The following is a 21,545-nucleotide window of genomic DNA, read 5'->3' on the forward strand; positions in this document are numbered from 1 at the left end:
CCAATGTACAAAACCCATGAAACATAATTTTCCACACACGCCAAAAAATCTCATTTGGCCCAAAAACACATCCTTTCCAAAAACTACGCCAAAAGTCACATTTGGCCTTTATTCATCTCAAACCATAATCTATTTTTAACCGTATGCACTATGACCTCCCCTAAGGGTCATCCGCACACCCTGACTCCAGTGCCACACCGCAGAGTACCACCACGCATGTGACACCTATTCCACGTCCCGCGTGTTCGTAGCCAAGCATCCTCTAGCCCTCACCAGCGAAGGGCCACTGAGTCGGTGCGTAGGGCGATGCCCGGTTCCGCGCCCGACGCGTTCGTAGCCAAGCAACCCCTAGCCCCCGCTCCCGTCGTCGCCTAGCGACAACCCAGGGGACATTACTCAGTTTATTCCGCTCCCGAGTGACCAGAGGAGCTCCACCGCGATAATACCCCATCCCGGCTTGGGGTCGTGATACACACGCACCCGTAAATCCACTTACGCCAATACACAGGCTTTTCACACATAAACAAAAACACACATACATGCACCATGTAAACGCCATATCAATGCACAAAAATAAACAACCAACATAATTCAATAAAACAAGCAATTCCGTCCTCCATCCATCCGACCTCCGAACTCCTCGGACTCAGTCCGGAATCAACCAACCAGCAGATAAAATAATTGAAAGAGCAATATATATTTAAATCTAAAAATAGGGTTTAGAAAATACTTACAGCGCTATACGGTAATTTTAGAAAATACTCGGCGTTGCAAACGGCGGAGGAAAAGCAACGTTACAGTGAAAATTCACTGTGGTCGTGGGTTGTAAAATACCCACTTTTGAACGGGGATAAACCAGGGCTTGGGATTGATAGGGAATGGCCTAGGGATGATTATGAAGCTATTGGAAGTGGTGGTTGGCCGTGGGTGGCGGTAGAAACGGCGGAGAGAGGCCGGATTTTTCAAAAAGGAACGCTAGCTCGTGGGAGCTATTCCGGTGACCATTGGAGGCCGAAAATGGGTGGGTTAGGACGGCAAGGGATTGGTGATGAAGTGGTGAAGAAATGGTGGCCGGAAGTGGAGCGATGGCGGCGGATCGAGGCAAAAACCGTGGAGGCTTTAAGGGGGTTTTCCGGCCAAACGGCTGGCCGGATGGGGCTGAGAATTGGTGGGGAGGTGCGCCGGAGGGAGGGGAGTCGAACGGTATGGGCGGTGTGCCACACGGCGGCCGGACGGCGGTGGGTCGGGGGGTTTGGTGTTTCACGGCGTGGGTGAGGAGAGAGAGAGAGAGGGAGAGAGAGAGAGAGAGAGAGAGAGAGAGAGAGAGAGAGAGAGAGAGAGAGAGAGAGAGAGAGAGAGAGAGAGAGAGAGAGAGAGAGAGAGAGAGAGAGAGAGAGAGAGAGGAAGGAGAAGAAGAAAAAAAAGAAAAGAAAGAAAAAAGAGAAAAAAAAGAAAAAGAAAGAAGAAAAGGAAAAAAGAAAGAAAAGAAAAAAAAGGAAAAAGGGAAAAGAGATGTAGGAAAAGATGAGCTCTAATCCTCATTTCGGGAAAACAAAACAAACCCGCCGAAACGAGATTAAAAACAGCAAAAAGACTAAAAGAAATAAAACACATCATCAAATAAATTAAAAACCAATTTTTAAAACGCAATAAATTAAAATAAATAAACTAATATATTAATTAAAATAAAAACAACCCTTCAGCGAAAATACACGCGAAAGCGGGTCATCACATTGTTGTTGATTGAATATTTCTGAATTTGCAACAAGTTGAATCATCCATTGTTTTTTTGAAACTTGTACTGCAATAGTCCCTATAAACGACAGATGCTCTTATATGTTAAATATTTAATAGGATTAGAGAATAAATAAATGTGTAAATAATTAATTTACAAAAAAATTAAAATAAAAAATAATTAGTATTTTATTCTAATTTAAAGTTAAAATATTTTATGTATAGTATAGAAACTGTAGGAATGAAAAAATTTATTTTATGAATTTTAAGTTATGAAATTTATTTTGATGTGTTTTCTTAGTATTAACTATTGTTTTGCATTTAAATTGATTTTTACTTTAAATTATTTTAATGTTGGACTTTAATTATTTTATTTTATTAATATTGAGTTATAGTGTTTTTATTTGACTCTTATTTATTTATTTTATTGTGCATTTTTCTTTTTCCGTGTATTTGTAGGGAAAGATTATTTTATTTATTATGGTTTAGGACTCTTTTGTTTTAAATTTAATGTATTATTCGTTGGGTTCATTTATGATTTTAAGTCGTGTAAATTATTTTAATGTGCTTTCTTGTTATTAGTTATTATTTCGCATTTAAATTACTCTATGCTTTAAATATTCTATTGTTGGGTTTTAAATATTTTACTTTATTAATATAGAGTTGTAGTGTTTTTACCTGGCTTTTAATTATTTTTATTGTGCATTTTTACTTTCTTATAATCTTATTTTCTGAGTGAGCTTTATTTTAATGGGTTTTTATTGTGATTTGGGCCGAATTCCCTTCAAACCTAGGCCAGCCCGTAGCATTTAAACCCGGCCTAGTGGATCCCTCCAAAACGGTGTCCTTTAGAAGACATTAGAGCTCCTTTTTCTTCTTCTTTCTTCTTCTCTCTTGTGCCGTTTCCCTTCTCTTCTTCATTCTCGTTGCTTTCTTCTACTGTTGGCCAGTTCATCTCCATTTCGTGTACTGCATTTTTCCATTTTCCTTCAGTTGGTTAGTTACATTTATTCTCTTGCATTTTGTTTCTTTTCTTTTTCATTGCAAACCGATCTCTCTCTCTCTTTTTCTGCTGTTTTTATTTCATGGTTTCTTTTTCATTGTTGCAGGTTTGGTCGAGTTCCTTTTGTGCTCATTTTCTCTTCTTTGTTTCTTGTTTATCTCATTTTTATTGTGGTGTAAAACCCGCACGGCCTTGCCGTGGATTGTGTTACATTGCTTCTCGCATGACACAACAACGTCGTTTTCATCCTTCTCAGTTGCGGGATCTTTGGTGGTGGGAGAGACCGTATGAAAGCGAAGTTCAGATTCTTGAAGAAAGGGTGTTTTTCCACGTCGGCGGCTTCACACTTCGATTCTAGGTGTTGAACCGGATCTTTGTTCACCAATTAACGGCGTTCCGATGCGATCCACTGGACGCGACCTCCAGTGCCACGTATTTGTGGGTTCCGATGAAGGAGAACGACTGGGCATCTACCGGCTCAGCCATGAAAAGCCGATTGGAGGTTAGGGTTTGCACCTTGCATGATCAAAACAGCCTGTTGGGGAAGCAGGAGAAGGCGGTGTGCACGGCGCGGTTGTATGACGGTGTTCGTGTGGTCGATGGAGTCGGGAAGGAAGATGGGGATTCAATGGCTGTGATCGCACTGCAACAGCTATGTTTTGTACGGAATGTAAAGCAGTGTAAATATTCTATATATACGGAAATAAAAGCAGAATTAGAATTCACTATTCATTACTGTAACAATATGATAGACACTTATTATTATAGATAGATATGTATTCAATCCGAAAGATAACATGCACTCTAGCTAGAATAATTAGAAGACTTCAACTGCACTTTCCTCTTCTCAACACGTTGGATCTATGATACTAACAAGTACATTCTATATTAGACAAGTTTGTATATATATATTCAAAGCAATAAATTTTTTAGATTAATTTGATTAGCTCATATTAGTTTTAATTTTTTTCAATAATGATAAATCCTCGATCCGGGCTATATATAATCTCCCATCTACTGTTGACTCAAAGGAAAATGCTAGTTAGCTGAACCAATAAAAGTGACAAATTAAATTTTTTATTTTTTTAATTTTTAAAGTAATAATTAAGGAAGTGACTATTAATGAATTAATATATATTTTTTATTATTTTAAAAATGTTTAAAGATGTATAAAAAAATAATTGAATAAAAGGGAAAGAAAAAAGTGTATTAATTTGTACTTATCAGTCGACTTCCTTTGTTAAATTATCGGTCCGAGTAGCGCGGTCCTTGGCTAAATTGTTTCAGAATATATATAAGAGATGAGGGATATATATATATATATACACTACGTGTTCAAGATTAATCAATATGCTAAAATGGTCAGAGCACTTAGTTAACGTTGACCAAGTGTATATAATTTATTATCGTATAGAAAATACCTACGAAGGCTTATCAATTTATCATGGAATAGACGTTATAGCTTTCAAAAGAAATACAAAACATTTTTTGTTTGCTCTTGTTCGATACATTACTTACGTTGGTAAATAATACTAGGAGATAGTTGGTTTTTCTCGGATTTTATGTAAAAATATTTGAATATCATACAAAAATAAGTTAATCTAAAAGGTGATCACACAAAATGGTGTACTTCTTGAATTTCACCTCTTCATAATGATGGTTTCCATGGCGTGTTGGTCGAGAGACACATATTTGATTAAGTCAAATGATATTATCACTTGCCAACTAAAACCTTACCATTTATATATAATTGAGTCACTTATAATAATTCTTATGTCTATCACCAAAATTTAAGATAAATACTCTTGCGAGAATCACCATTTTACAAAAGCACAACCCATTTTTCCAACCGAACACACGTATAATCGAACGAACATTGGCTAAATAGAGGAGATATAAAAACGTGTGGCCATTTCGAGACCACGATGAGATGATTTATTATAATCGCAATGAGTACGTAAGTGGATTTGGCTGATCATCCTTAAAGGACTCTAGATGGTAGCTACTATACGACGTGAGACACGTCGCCTATGTAGGTAAACTCATGTCTATATATTTTATATTTTCTTAAATTCTTTTTAATCTCGATTTTTTTAATATTATATATATGTATATATCGACCATAGAACGTTTTACTAATGTCTATTGAGCCATCAGAAGCATTTGGTTACGTCCCTTTCAGCTGGTGCTAGACGTCCCTTTGAATTGCGCAATTACTTTAGTATATTTAATTAATTAGTGGACAACGAAGATAAATGCATGAATTAAGCATGGATATGATCATTCATGATCTAGTGATTGATTGCTATCGTTCACGATACGAATCTTAGCATAAGAACAAGAAAATGATCATGCCGCCCGGGCCAACATGATCACTTATATTATATTAATATATTAAAAAAATTTATTGAAACAAGAAAATTTGGGCTGAAAACTAATATCAAATTCAGCCTTAGAATTTTGCTTAGTGAAACTTACTTAAGTTGTGTTGTGAGACGTTAATAGGGTGATGATTATAAGCAAGTCACTCTCCCAACAATCTCCATGACAATCAACAATATATCCAAGGGCAGAATATATTGGGACCGTTAGATGAACGCATATCATGACGAATGTTACTATACTTAAGTACGTAATAGAACTACAATCATTTGTTTCTGCATATTCGAAGGATAAGAAAGCATCATTTTCCATGTGCAGTTGACACTACACATAAAATTAGACAATAAGAGAGAAAAAGAAACAATAGCAAAGCACGTGATCATATTGAAACTTACCAACTAATTTCGAAGCATGCCATCCAGCTTACTCATAATTTCGAAGCATGCCATCCAGCTTACTCAACTATATAAATGCCAAAATCCAACTCAAACTATCAGTACCAGAAACCCAAATCTCACTTATGGAGGCTCCTTCTACTTCTTGGCCTGTTTTAGTATTGACATGCCTAACTATTATTGTGATCTTTGTCTCTAAAATAGCCCCCTTCAAACGTCGCCTCCGACAAACATCTCCTCCAGGTCCCAAACCTTGGCCTATCATTGGCAATCTAAACCTTCTTGGGTCCCTCCCTCACCGATCCCTTCACAAATTGTCACAACAATTCGGACCAATCATGCAGCTTAAGTTTGGGTCCTTTCCTGTGGTGGTTGCCTCGTCTCCCGAAATGGCAAAGCAATTCCTCAAGACACATGATCAAATCTTTGCCTCTAGACCCCAACACGCTGCTGGGAGGTACACGAGTTTTAACTACGGCAATCTCTTATGGGCCCCTTACGGACCATATTTGCAGCGAGGTCGCAAAATATGTCTCTCTGAGCTACTTAGCTCAAAACGACTAGAGTCCTCTGAATACATTCGTTTTGAAGAAAGGCATGACTTTGTTTCACGGCTATTCGCATTGTCTGGGAAACCAGTTAAGGTGAATGACCACCTATCACGCCTCAATTTCAGTATTATGAGTAGAATGATATTGGGTAAGAAGTATTTTAGCGAATCCCAGTTCAAAACTTCAAAGATAACATTCGAAGAATTTGAAGAAATGTTTAGCCAGTGGTTGTTGCTTAGTTCGGTATTGAACATTGGGGACTGGATACCTTGGATGAAGTTCCTAGACTTGCAGGGATACGTGAAACGTATGAAGGCTTTGGCGAAAAAGTTTGATCGGTTCTATGATCTTGTTTTCGATGAACACATGGCCAGTAGAGAAGGAGTGAAACAATTTGTGCCGAAGGACATGGTGGATGTTTTATTGCAGCTAGTTGATGATCCTAGTGTGGATGCTAAGCTCACCTATGACCAAGTCAAGGGGCTCACTCAGGTATAACTATACTCTTGGGCCATTTATGTTTTTTCTTGATGATCCTAGATGTTGCTTGTTTAGCCAAAACATCTTATCTCATCTCATAATTATAATTTTTACAAATAATTCTCATACAAAATATAATAAATAATTCAACTATTTCAAATTTTAAAACAACACTAACATTAAAAAATTATATTATAATAATATTTTATTCAACTTTTAAAAAAATATCTCATCTCATCTTATATGTGTAACCAAACAGGATCAAAATATTGGTTACTAGCTAGATATCAGTCATGAACTGGTAATTTATTGATACAATGTATCATGAGTTATGATTATTTGAGATGCACACTCATTCGGATTAGTCATTAATTACGATCAAGTTCAATAGACTCGATCGTTGGTGTAAAACCCTTATAGTTTAAGGATATCTATTTATCGCTTCCTATTTGCAACAATATTATTACCATAATTAAAAAAATATGTATTGTTGACTTGAATATTATTTAGTGACCATAATTGAAAGTCTATATAACGTTGGTTTGATATTATTAGGCTCTCCTAATTGGAGGAACAGATACATCTATGGTTACGATGGAATGGGCAATGTCAGAACTCTTGAAGCAACCACACCTCATCATAAAGGCAAGAGAAGAGCTTGACAGGATTGTTGGGAAAGACAGATGGGTAGAAGAGAAAGACATTGCACAACTTCCTTTCATTGACGCAATTATGAAAGAAACAATGAGGAAACACCCAGTGGCGGCAATGCTTCCCGCACATCTGGCTCTTGAAGATTGTGACATTGCTGGTTATCATATTAGTAAAGGAACTAGAGTTGTCATAAACACATGGAGTATTGGAAGAGACCCATCAATATGGGATGCACCTGAAGAGTTCCGCCCAGAAAGGTTCATTGAAAAAGCCATTGATGTGAAGGGACAAGATTTCACTCTATTGCCATTTGGATCAGGGAGGAGGATGTGTCCGGGATACAGCCTTGGACTAAGGATGACTATGGCAACCTTGGCCAACATGATACATGGATTCGAGTGGAAATTACCAGACAATATGAAACCAGAAGATCTGGGCATGGAGGAATTTTATGGTTTGGCAACAACTAGAAAGTTCCCTCTTGTTGTTGTCATGGAACCCAGACTACCATATCATCTTTATTAACTTATGGTCACTTGTTAGCTTGAATTATCCATCTTATATCCTAGTATTTTCGTAATAATTTCAATATTCCAGCAGCTTGATATAATTGTTCTTGATTTCCTTCTCAAGCAGGAAAAAGCTATTCGCAAAAGTTTATAGATTTCTAGGAATTAAATATTAAAAATGAGGTGCAACCAAAAAGTTGAACGAAAAATCAGACTAATACTCAGTGGATATAGATCTAAATATCTAAGCAATCACAGATATTAACCGTATGTCTTAAAATATAAATATAAGGAAATAGTAAAGTATTGATCAACATGGGTATTTTGGTAACGAATTGAAAAGTCATTTAAATAAACTCTTCAAAATCTAAAACAAATGGATGGTATCCCCTGTAGAAATCGTTTGTTATCAATTATTGTTACATACAAACCCTTGTACCTCCAAAAAAAAAACCCATAACCTGTAACCTTGGAAAATGATCCGTTCACCTCTCACCTAATCTCTTCCATGTAACGTTCTTGATCTTACAACAATCAAGAACTTACTGTAACCTTCGAATGCGAAACTCAGAAATGCAGCAACACAGACACAGAACTCATTAATCACAGACACAAAACACGAATCAAGAATGAACTGAATGCAAGATTCCCTCGTGAATCTTGACAAGGAATTTTCGAGGAATTCCCAACCTCCAAATTGCATTAAAGCTCAAGGTTCTCGATACCATTTACACAGGCCATGCACTGCTTTTATACCCGCAGTACATGAAGACTCAAAACGCAAGACTACAATATAAAACACACTTACAATCTCTGAAATTGAAACGCACCGTATCACTACACAGCTTTAATGAACTAAACAACACCTCTAAACAAAACGCAATGTATTACTAAAAATGCAACTACAAGTCGTCGAGCTTTCCTTGGCAGTTAAATCTGTTACAGCCTCTTCACTCCCACTGCCGCTGAGCTGCACACAGTCTTCTTCACCTCTTCATGATCTTGCCCCCAAGCACCCGTGACAATCTCCTCCTCTTCAAGAGCCTTGCCCCCAAGGCACCCGTGACACTTTACAACACCGTGCCTACTAAATGAGGGTATAAAGACCTCAGTTTAATTTGTACAATAATTCCCAAGAATTATTCTCCATATTAGCACCTACCCATTTCACTAACACTTCGGTGACAACATGGTTACCTACTTTCTTCATTCTCCTCTCCATAATCTTTTCAGGTTCAGGCTGAATCACCCCTTCATCGTCAACAGGAGGAAGTGTAGACAAGGGAACAATGTGCTCCCCTACTTTTTTCTTTAAGCAAGATACATGGAATACTGGATGAATTCTTGAGGAGGATGGTAACTGCAGTTTATAAGCAACTGAACCTATCTTTTGACTGACTTTAAAGGGGCCATAGAACCGAGGGGATATTTTCATGTTATGCCTCATAGCCACTGATTTTTGTCTATAAGGTTGAAGTTTCAAAAACACCCAATCTCCCACCTCAAAGTTTCTCTCTGATCTCTTCCTATCAGCATACAATTTCATTCGATTTTGAGCTTTACTCAAATTCTCCCTCAGTAATGACAGCAATTGTTCTCTAGATTTTAATTGCTGGTCAACAGCAGCATTTGCAGTAGTGCCTGCTACATACGACAGCAACCTGGGGTGTGGCATGCCATATAATGCCTGAAATGGAGTCATGCCTGTGGAGGCATGCACAGTTGTGTTGTAATGCCATTCAGCTAAGGGAAGCCAAGTACTCCAATTCTTTGGTGTAGAGCCACTGTATGCCCTCAAGTATGCTTCAACAGCCTTGTTCAAAGACTCAGCTTGTCCATCAGTTTGAGGATGGTAAGCTGAACTCATAGTTAAGAGAGTGCCCTGCATCTTAAAAAGCTCCTGCCAAAATTGTGACGCCCCCAAATCCCCACGCCCGAACACGGGGAAATCGAGACGTCCGGATGGTGACAACCCGGGTCACCATCCTATCGACGGGGCCAAGTGTGTGCAAAGGCAACATATGTGCATAAAGAAACACGCAGCGGATAACGGAAGTCATAACTAAGTACCAGAATTTTTCTTAACGTAATACAAGCTGTTTAAAACATACATAAATAAAGTATTACAAAAACACAAATACAGATTTAAACCAAATATAAAGCATAGCATCAGCAACCCGGCGGAACCGCATCCTCGGGCTCAGCCTCCTCCTCTTCGTCCTCAAACTCTGCACCAAAAGCTACGGAACCAAAAATGGTACCGCAGGTAAGTAAAACCCAAACACTACTAGATAAAAGCATATAGAACTCAAACAATATGCATGAAACATGCCCAATGCACAAAGCCCATAAAACACGATTTTTCCACACACGCCAAAAACCCCATTTGGCCCAAAAACACATCCTTTCCGAAAAACACGCCAAAAGTCACATTTGGCCTTTATCCGACTCAAACTAGAATCCATTTTTTCCGTATGCACCATGACCTCCCCTAGGGGTCATCCGCACACCCTGGCTCCAGTGCCACACCGCAGAGTACCACTACGCATGTGACACCTAAGGAGCGATGCCCAGTTCCACGCCACGCGTGTTCGTAGCCAAGCATCCTCTAGCCCTCACCAGCGAAGGGCCACGGAGTCAATGCGTAGAGTGATGCCTGGTTCCGCGCCGGCGCGTTCGTAGCCAAGCAACCCCTAGCCCCTGCTCCCGTCGTCTAGCGACAACCCAGGGGACATCACTCAGTTTATTCCGCTCCCGAGTGACCAGAGGAGCTCCACCGAGATAATACCCCATCCCGGCTTGGGGTCGTGATACACACGCACCCATAAGACCACTTACGCCAATACACAGGCTTTTCACACTATTTCACAAACACACGTGCATGCACCATGCAATGCCATAACAATGCATAATAGAATAAACCAACAACATAAATCAACTAAACAGGCAACTCCGTCCTCCATCCATCCGACCCCCGAACTCCTCGGACTCAGTCCGGAATCAACCAACCAGCAGATAAAATAATTGAATGAGCAATATATATTTAAATCTAAAAATAGGGTTTGGAAAATACTTACAGCGCTATATGGAAATTTTGGAAAACACGCGGCGTTGCAAACGGCGGAGAAAAAGCAACGTTACAGTAAAAATTCACTGTGGCCGTGGGTTGTGAAAAACCCACTTTTGAACGGGGACAAACTAGGGCTTGGGATTGATAGGGAATGGTCTAGGGATGATTGTGAAGCTATTGGAAGTGGTGGTTGGCCGTGGGTGGCGGCGAAAACGGCGGTGGGAGGCCAGATTTCCCAAAAAGGAAAGCTAGCTCGTAGGAGCTGTTCCGATGGTCGTTGGTGGCCGAAAATAGGTGGGTTAGGACGGCAAGGGACCGGTGATGAAGTGGTGAAGAAATGGTGGCCGGAGGTGGAGCAACGGCGGCGGATCGGAGCCAAAGCCGTGCAGGCTTTAAAGAGGCTTTCCGGCCAAACGGCCGGCCGGATGGGGGTGAGTTTTGGTGGGAAGGTGCGCCAGAGGGAGGGGAGCCGAACGGTGCTGGCGGTGAGCCACACGGTGGCCGGACGGCGGCGGTTCGAAAGGCTGAAGATTTCCGACGTGAGGGAGAGAGAAGAGAGAGAGAGACCGGGGGGGTCGACGCGGGGAGAGAGAGGGAAAAAAGAAAAGAAAGAAAAAAAGAAAAGGAAAGGAAAAAGAAAGAAGGAAAAAGAGAAAAAGGAAAAAGAAAAGGAAAAAAGAAAAGAGGTGTAGGGAAAAAGACAAGGTCTAATCCTTATTCCGGAAAACAAAACTAAACCGCCGAAACGAGATTAAAAACCACAAAACAAGTAAAAGAAATAAAACACATCAATTAAATAAAAAAAACAATTTTAAAACGCAAATAAATTAAAATAAATAACTAATATATTAATTAAAATAAAAACAACCATTTCAGCGTAAATACACTCAAAAGCGGGTCATCACAAAAATGAACTTGTAAAAACAACATCACGATCTGATACAATTGTCTGAGGCAAACCATGCAACTTGAAAACCCCAGAGAAAAAATTTTCTGCAACCTTAGATGCTGTATATGGATGAGCCAAAGGAAAGAAATGACCATACTTGATCAATCGATCTACCACTGTAAAAATAACTATCATTCCTTTAGAAGAAGGAAGGCCTTCAATAAAGTCCATAGCTATATCCAGCCAAGGATTCTGAGGAATAGGTAAGGGCTGAAGCAACCCTGCAGGTAAAGTATTTTCAGATTTGTTGACTTGACAAACTTGGCATTCTTTCACCAACCTTCGTATATCCCTTCTCATGCCAGGGCAAAAAAAATCAAACTTAGCCCTCTGTAGAGTCTTATGATACCCCACATGCCCCGCCTCTGGACTGTAGTGTATATACTGCAACACTTGTTTCTAACATGTTGAACCAGGAACAATCACAATCTTGCCATTTTTCAGAAGTAGGCCTTGTTGCAATGAAAATCCTCCTGATGTCTGTTCTCCTTTCTGTAGTGCCTCCATCAATTGAGTAACATGAGAAGACTCTAGGTAACTTTGCTTCAACTCTGTTATCCACACAGGTGTTGGAAAAGAGATCAATGCCAAAGTAGCAGACTCATCTTCCATCTTCCTTGAAAGTGCATCAGCTACTTTGTTGTCCCTACCTCTTTTATATTCAACCTTAAAATCATAACCCATAAGCTTGGAGATCCACTTATGTTGAGCTTCTGTAGCTATCTTCTGCTCCAACAAGTGTTTTAAGGCCTGCTGGTTAGTCTTGATCTTGAATGGTTGACCCAATAAGTATGGTCTCCATTTACCCACTGCACTCACAAGTGCTAAAAACTCTTTTTCATATGTGGATAAGAGTAAGGCCTTACCCTTAAGTGCTTTACTAAAATAAGCAATGGGTTGATTGTTCTGCATTAACACAGCTCCTAACCCAATTCCAGATGCATCACACTCAATGGAAAACTCTTGAGAAAAATCTGGCAGTTTCAAAACTGGGGGTTGAGCTACAGCATTTTTGAGGTGGACAAAAGCTGTTTCAGCTGCTTCAGTCCAAGTAAAACAGTTCTTTTTCAACAACAATGTCAATGGAGCAGCTATAGAACCATAATTTTTGATAAACTTCCTATAATAACCAGTTAGGCCTAAAAACCCTCGTAAAGCCTTAACTGTTTTAGGAAGGGGCCACTCTAACATGGCTAAAATCTTGGTAGGATCTGCTTTAACACCCTCACCAGAAATAATATGGCCTAAATAGTCAACCTCCATCACTCCAAATCTACATTTAGACATCTTAGCAAACAATGTATGTTGCTGTAAAACAGATAGAACTGTTTTCAAATGCTCCAAGTGTTGATTTAAATCTTGGCTGTAAACCAAGATATCATAAAAAAAAAACCAGGACAAACTTTCGAAGGAAAGGCTTGAATACATGATTCATTAATCCTTGAAAGGTAGCAGGTGCATTAGTAAGCCCAAAAGACATTACTAAAAACTCATAATGGCCTTCATGAGTTCTGAAAGCTGTTTTGGGAATATCTTCTTCTTTCACTCTGATTTGATGATAACCTGATCTTAAATCAAGCTTAGAAAAATACTTTGCTCCATAAAGCTCATCAAGAAGCTCATCAATCACAGGGATTGGAACTTATCCTTGACAGTTTCCTTATTGAGGGCTCGGTAGTCCATGCACATCCTCCATGTGCCATCAGCTTTTTTCACAAGGAGGACAGGTGAAGAGAAAGGGCTTTGGCTTGGCCTAATTACCCCATTAGTCAACAAATCTCGCACAATCTTCTCAATTTCTGTTTTTTGGTAGTGAGGGTATCTATAAGGTCTCACAGAAATTGGGGTAGTGCCATCTTTTAAAACAATTTGATGATCAAATTGTCTAGGTGGAGGTAACCCAACTGGTTCCTCAAAAACAGCTTTATACTGTTGTAAAACTTCTTCCACTGCTGGTAAGAGCTGCTGCTTTTCAGTGTTATCTTGAACAACAAATTGCAATAACCAACCTTGCTGTCCAATGAAGGAAGATTTCATCATATGCACCCCTGCCTCTACTTGCAGTTTCTCAGTTAATAATCCTTGCAACAACAACTCCTTATCACCCACTTTAAACTGCATTGACATTTTCGAAAAATCCCATTGAATAGGTCCCAAAGTTCTGAGCCATTGAACACCTAGGACAATGTCACAGCCCCCCAAGGTCAGTACATGAAAAGGAACCCTGAACTTAGTCCCTTGCACACTGATTATTTCTTCACATCTCCCACTACTGATTATTCTAGTGCCATTAGCTACTTTCACCTGCAAACTCCTATCTTCAATAACCTTCAGATTGGCAGCTTGTACTACCACTGGATCTAAGAAGTTATGAGTGCTTCCTGAATCCACCAAGATTTCACAAGAGAATGCCCCGATTTTTCCTACCCACTTCATAGCATTACTGCTCATGCAACCTGAAATTGCATGAATAGACACCTCCAGTTCCTCAGAACTTTTCCGCACTAATCCCTTAGATTCTGGCAGCAACTATTCTACATCCTCTCCCACAGTATCAAGCATTTCCTGATCCTCACCACTTTCACCATGGAGAAAGTACACCTTAGGTTTTTTACAAACATGGCTGGGGTTCCATTTTTCTTCACAATGGAAGCACAACCCTTTCTTTCTTTTTTCATCTATGTGAGTAGAGTTGACCTTCTTAAAAGGAAACCAACCCTTCAGATCTTTATTAAGCCCATCTACAAGCTTTTCACTATTAATTGGCCATTTATCAGCAAAGTAACTATTTTGCCTCCAAGACTTCCTTGTAGACAAAACATATTCTTCTTGCAATTTAGCTAGGCCAAAAGTAGCCCCAAGATTCAAGGGATTGAACATCTTCACAGGAATTCTGATTTCATCCTTCAACCCACTAATGAAACAACTCATCTTGTGCCTTTCGGATAAACTCTTCAACCTATTTGCCAATGCCTCAAACTGAGCTGTATACAAACTAATAGATGTAGTCTGTTTTAACCTTGTTAAAGCTTCCATTGGATCATCAAAAGCTGATGGTCCAAATCTTGCTTGTAAAGACACCACTAATGACTCCCAAGAATTAAAGAGGCCTGATTCTAAGGCATTTTGATACCACACCAATGCCTCTCCTTCCATGTGGTGAGATGCCACCATCAACTTCTGATGGAAGGGAATTTGGAAACAATCAAAGTACTGGTTGGCCTTGAAAATCCAACCAGCAGGGTCATTTCCACTAAAACGTGGAAATTCGAGTCTAACACTTCTCTGAAAAACAGTTCTGTCACCATTATTCCTTGGTTCACCACACACTTCCCTTTCTCGAAAAGAATTGACATTAAGAGATTCAACTAAAAAACTCAACATATTTGACATGTGATCTACCTTTTCAGTTATTCCCGAGATTGTTTGATGATGTTGATCCAATTGCTTCTGAACCACTTCCTGCTATTTTTGATATTCCTCTATTTGAATTTTCAACGCTGCACGTGTTCCTTCAGCCATTGCTACGAATTGTAAGGATCGACTACTACTGATACCACTTGTAACGTTCTTGATCTTACAACAATCAATAACTTACTGTAACCCTCGAATGCGAAACTCAGAAATGTAGCAACATAGACACAGAACTCATTAATCACAGACACAGAACATGAATCAAGAATGAACTGAATGCAAGATTCCCTCGTGAATCTTGACAAGGAATTTTCGAGGAATTCCCAACCTCCAAATTGCATTAAAGCTCAAGATTCTCGATACCATTTACACAGGCCATGCACTGCTTTTATACCCGCAGTACATGAAGACTCAAAACGCAAGACTACAATATAAAACGCACTTACAATCTCTGAAATTGAAACGCACCGTATCACTACACAGCTTTAATGAACTAAACAACACCTCTAAACAAAACGCAATGTATTACTAAAAATGCAACTACAAGTCGTCGAGCTTTCCTTGGCAGTTAAATCTGTTACAGCCTCTTCACTCCCACTGCCGTTGATCTGCACACAGTCTTCTTCACCTCTTCATGATCTCGCCCCCAAGCACCTGTGACATTCCGCTTTAAAACTGGCACTCTAACCTGTAACCTTAGAAAATGATCTGTTCACCTCTCACCTAATCTCTTCCGCTTTAAAACTGGCACTCCAGTGGCTGTTGGATCTTTTGTTTGGTATGAAAAAAATAATCAGCAATATGTATTCATAGCGTTTTCTCTCAAGGCAGACAATATAAAAGCTACTTTGGCCTCTGAAGTGCTAGCTGGTCCGCAACACCCGAGATATTACTCATCGGGGACAGGCGTGCTTCTAGATTGAACACACCATAAGTGAAATAAATTGCAACAGACTAAGTAAAGGGATTAATTAGTCCTAAACTAATACTAAATGACCTTGAGAAAAATTAACCTTCAACTGTATTTTGCATGTCATCATGACTTATTCCCAAATAATATTGTACACGATCGTTAGTTCATCACTTACATTGAAACACAATGAACCGTACATGATTCGTCATCTAACAAAAATATAAATCTTAACAATTAGAAATATCTACTACTCGGAGATAGGCCTCAATGTCTACACCTTAGATGGGGCTGGTCCTTCTTTCTCGGGACACTCTTCTTGGACTAAATCTACATCGAGATCTACAGCTCTAGTAAATGAAATTGGAGTTAGGACTACTACAATGAGACTTCTAAAAAATCCTAATAGGTTAAAATCCATGACAATACTATTAATAAGAGACAATGATAATGAAAATGCATGCATTGTTTTATTTAAGCTGTAAACACACATATTTATGCATGGCGATTAATCATCCTCAGAATAAACCTCAAGTGTAAGCATAACAAGAAATCACCGTCATAATAAACCTCAAGTATATAAGCATTACGAGGAATCAACCCCTTAACATATTTCAATATGCATAATCATTATTAAGGCAAGGAATCACCATCTTATCAATCGACATCAAATACATAATATCTCATTTTAAGTACCCATGAGAAGTAGCTCCATCATTCGACACGAGGAATCACTCTATCTAGCTAATGTGCAAGTACATTCACCAAATCCAAACCATTTGACTCAGGGAATCACTCTATCCAGTCAATGCACACAAGGACTCCACGCATGATCAACCTGGGTGCTCTATACCTGTGTTATCAATTGAGGCCAATATGAAGATATCTCATCCCGATCATCATGAGAAATCACTCTACCAGTGTGAAACTAGTGGCAACGTGCTGTAGGAATGGCGTTGGGACTCCTAAAGCCATCCATGATTATTGACACATGGTAAGAATAAATAACTTGGAAATCAGATCATCATCAAATACCTTTTTATCTTAAAAGCAAGATTTTGGCTTTTTTCCAATGCCTTTTATACTGTGGGATCGTCAGCCCTAGTTCTAATGTCTGTCTGACTCGAGTCATGGTTGAATGAGCGACCTTCGATCTTGGAAGTCCATTTGCGCTCTAGCCTTGCATGATGGAATAGACTATAACCTAACCCACTTTTAGGAATGACTATAGTTAGCAGCAGTGCACAGGACGCCTCAATCATCTAGCCTCCGTGTTGTGAGTAATCCTCAGACTAACCTTTAAGATACTGTTGTTGGAAACTTGTGAAATTGTGTTGGGCAATTGGTTGTGAATTTGTGAAGTGGCCAAGGGCCAAGTGAAGTGTTGGGAATGAAATAAAGTTGTGATACTGGGAATCAACTTGTTGTGAAATTGTGTTCATGTTTTTTAATTCGTAATTAATGTTTGTTGTTGTGTCATTCACCCATTTAACTATTGCTCTTTGTGTGCATTATATTTGTTACATGTCATTAAGGTTTCTATAATTGTGCTTTGATTTAATGTATACTAAAATATGTAAGTTGATGGTCTTTGGGTCAAATGATTTTACAGGTGCGTGCATATCATGATCCCAAGCCAAGATGGAGCATTATCTCAGTGGAGCTCCTTCGGTTACTCAAAAGCATGTAAAATGAAGCTGTCATTGGGTGACAACATGATTGGATGAAAGGACAATGCTCTCAGGTCGACTATGTTGCCTCTCTGCTAGTGGAGGCTAGCTAGTGGAGGCTAAAGGATATCTGGTCACATATGTGTCGGTTGTAGGGCATGGCATCTATAACAGTCTGCTAGAAATTTAAGGGATGAATTTCTTTATACTTTAAGAATCTCATGAAAACTTGAAGTTTTCACAAATCGACTCAATCACATAGGTTTTAGTTTATTAGCATAGTTAATATAGCCACTCACTATCATGGTAGAAGTGTGATTTTATGTATTTAAGGTACCCAAAAGTGCCACAATGAGATACGGTCAGTGCCATTGAACTAGTGTTATATTTAGGATTTTATGGTCTAATAAAGCCATTTTTAGTTTTTGGACGTAATGTCTATTCGAAAACGTGTTTTGTTTATTTTGAGGACTTTGGAGTCAAATTTTAGTAAATGATTTGCACCCTAAGGTTAGTATGTATATTTAGGATTTTTCGATGTAAAGTTTATTTTCACTTTTTCCAGAATTAATAGTAATATCGATAGTAGCACCAAGTGTAATGTTTTCAAAGTCACAGTATAGAATATCCAAATTAGATTAGAGAAGTTTTATTTAGAGAGTTGGCACTAAGAGGAATCATGGGATGCAAATGTGAAGGAAATTAAGCATTAAGATCATGCCACCAAACAAAACACAATTTCATCAACCATCCATTTTGTGTCAAACCAAATAGGGTTTCAACACTAGTGAAACCCCAAATACTTAAAATCCAATTGAAACCTCAAAAGCTTGGAGAAAACTAAAACCCTAAACGGTTTCCCCAAATTTGTTTCCAAACCCTAAATGGAGCTGGTTTCTAGGTTAGTGCTTAATCACTTGATTAAGTCACTTCCTTATGCTATTAACCAATCAAATTCATCTTAGAGCATTCGCATTGGCTTAGCCAAATGCCAATGGAGCTATAAATTTAGCTAATATCATCATTATTTGGGTCACATTGGATTAGTCAAAATAAAATCATCCACCATATGAGCTACAGTAAATCCATACCACAAGCCACATATGACTGGCATTGTACCAAAGTCATATATTTTTTATTATTTCCGGGAACTCCTACTTCATTTCATGCGCTTAACATCACTATCTCTTAGTCGGTGCTAGTTTGACATGCATGCATTAACTATATCATACTTAAAAAATACAAAAGCATTAAAATCAAAATACTTTCATATACTTACTGCAAGATGAAACATACCTTCAGAAGATGTTAGCCTAGGTTTTTCCTTCCCCCTCCAGTTCTCTTTTCAAAATTTTTCTTTGATGTAAACAATTTTCTCTCTTTTATTTTGAAAATGCTTAGAGTCTCTCATAACCTGGGTCTTACTCTGATACCACTTATAATGCATGTGCTTGTGGTGGGACTTTTAAAAAATGATTTTAAGAAAGAGACCAGAATTATCATTCTTTTTAAAACTTTTTCCTTTCCTACCCAGAATACAAAAGACTCCAAATTTAAAATAAAACATGCTTCTTAAATTAAAGAGGGTTACAACAGAAAACATTAAACTTTAAAATTAAAAGTCATTCATACAAAACATCATGCCTAGGCTTCCATGCTCTTCCCCTTTAGGCCGTGCCCATCCTGAGGTCTTCTTCTCATTTTATTCCTGGGATTGGCATAAATAAAAATTAAAATGAGTCGAATACTCGTAAGCATTACTTCATACAGTCAAAATATACTAACATAGGTTTTCATTCATGTATTTGTCACTCTATACATATTATACATAAGACATACGTTCATTTAAAACATTACAAGGTGGGTTCTTTCTTAAAAAGGGTTTTCTTTCAGAAAACATTTCCTTGCACCTCGTGCCTTCATTTCTTAAAGAGTCTTAGCACACATACATTTTCTTATCACTTTCCTTTAGCCAGTACACACTGTTATGTCATGTGTGTGAGGGTTAGCAGTCTTCCTTTGGACCTGGACTTCGCCCATGGTCACTGGTTGAGAATACATTTCAATCAGGGGGCAGTACTCGGTGCACTGCTAGTACTACTTACCTGGCATTGTAATTTGTCCATTCATTTGGTACCCATTCATTCATATGATCATTACGTATTTTCATACATTAAAACTTTCAGTTATTCAATCCTTTCTTTCATTCCTTTTATTTTCATTCTTTCAGTCCATTCATTCAAATTGTCAATTTATAATCATGAGCTTAAACATCATCTTTTAAGACATCATTTAAAACATCAGATCATGGCATCCTTAATGCATCAGTTTATACAGACATTTTAAAACACTTTCTTCGCATCATTTAAAGCATCGCTTAAAGCATAATGCATAAGTCTCAAATTTCATTTCATAAAAATACATACAATATGTGCTACGTATACCATCCATTCACATGCATACAATAAATACTAAAGGGGTTGCCAAGAAAGTCCATTGCATACATATACCTTTAAACATTATACTTAACATACATTTGTAAAACGTCTTTTGTAAAACGTCATTCATGTCATTTCATAAAGCATCGTAAAGGAAAAATATTTCATGTCCATTTCGTATTATTTTAGAAAACTCTAGAAGAGTATAAACATAATACTTACCTGGATTCCATGCCATACTCATTTCATGTAGTCCATTCATGTGCATGTCTGATGACAACTTACATGTATACACAACCTTAACGTCATTCTCCATCTAGTGCATAAGCAACTAAACTAGAAAACACATCTACAACTCACTTAGACACACTCTCCTGCTATCTTCGGGCTCTTATGTGTCCCTTACTATGGTAAAACCATCAAGATCCACTTCCGGTCACTACCTCTTCCAAAGTCAATGTCTTACCTTGAGTGCTCATCCGCTAAAGTGAACCTCCATGATTCACCTTAGGCTTAAGACACTAGGACCTACACCTTTATCAACCTCATCCCGATGCATAACTTGAACCGACCAAGTCATGCATCTAAATCTTAGTCCTTACACATGTCACTTCCTTCCTGCATCCTAGCCCACACTTCATCCTCATTCCCATGCATGCATGTTACACAACTTTAAGCCAACTCTAAGGCTTAAACATCGTATACCCATACTTAGGACAGATTACCCATTACATATGGTAGATCTGTTTGGCACATGTGTCTAACCAGATTACATGCGTACTTTATCCCCTTTTCTCACCTAAGATTAACATACAACAAGTTAACCTCATGCTTGTATAAACAAGCTCCATACTTCGATACAAACCTTCTACTCAAACCCTGCTAGCATGACTCTTCATGCTACCTATCCAAAAATATAGTTCATCCCAACACTTAACACGACAAGACTCCATTCACAACTACACCTCCATCACATCATGTAGCTCAAGACTAATCCCAAGCTACACCATTATCCGCCACTTCACCTGGCATCATGCCACGTCACTTCAACACCAACTTCTAACTCATCACGCGCACAACTCCTCACTTCCTCATGCCACTACATGACATCCTATCATGTTTCCATTACATCACTCTTACACCACTCCGTGACTTCACACGCACTCTTGGCCATACCCAACTACACCGTGACACATGTCACTATCGTAGGGTCACATCACAATGACTTTAAGACACTATTCGATAGTTCCCAACACTACACAACATGCTCTATGCTCCTTAACTAATCAATCATCTAAACTTTCATGACACGCCATCCGGTGCGTCACAACTTCACCACATGGAGTACACTCCATGCGTACTCCCTCCAATTCATATTACGCCACA

The 21,545-nt window shown here is 38.7% G+C and overlaps 1 protein-coding gene across 1 annotated transcript; it reads left to right on the forward strand.

Annotated features, from left to right (window-relative positions):
- The first annotated feature begins 5,631 nt into the window (after window positions 1-5,631).
- Window positions 5,632-7,793, forward strand: LOC122308005 (trimethyltridecatetraene synthase-like). Its single transcript, XM_043121154.1, has 2 exons — window positions 5,632-6,557; window positions 7,101-7,793. Exons 1-2 carry the CDS (start codon window positions 5,640-5,642, stop codon window positions 7,722-7,724), a joined length of 1,542 nt encoding a protein of 513 aa, XP_042977088.1. The 5' UTR covers window positions 5,632-5,639; the 3' UTR covers window positions 7,725-7,793.
- Window positions 7,794-21,545: the final 13,752 nt, after the last annotated feature.

This window comes from Carya illinoinensis, chromosome 4, assembly GCF_018687715.1.
Source record: "Carya illinoinensis cultivar Pawnee chromosome 4, C.illinoinensisPawnee_v1, whole genome shotgun sequence".
Classification (NCBI taxonomy): domain Eukaryota; kingdom Viridiplantae; phylum Streptophyta; class Magnoliopsida; order Fagales; family Juglandaceae; genus Carya; species Carya illinoinensis.

Coding starts and splice junctions, on each gene's coding strand:
- LOC122308005 (XM_043121154.1), top strand. CDS start 5,640: ATGGAGGCTCCTTCTACTTCTTGGCCTGTTTTAGTATTGACATGCCTA. Junction 6,558..7,100: donor AAGTCAAGGGGCTCACTCAG/GTATAACTATAC, acceptor TGATATTATTAG/GCTCTCCTAATTGGAGGAAC.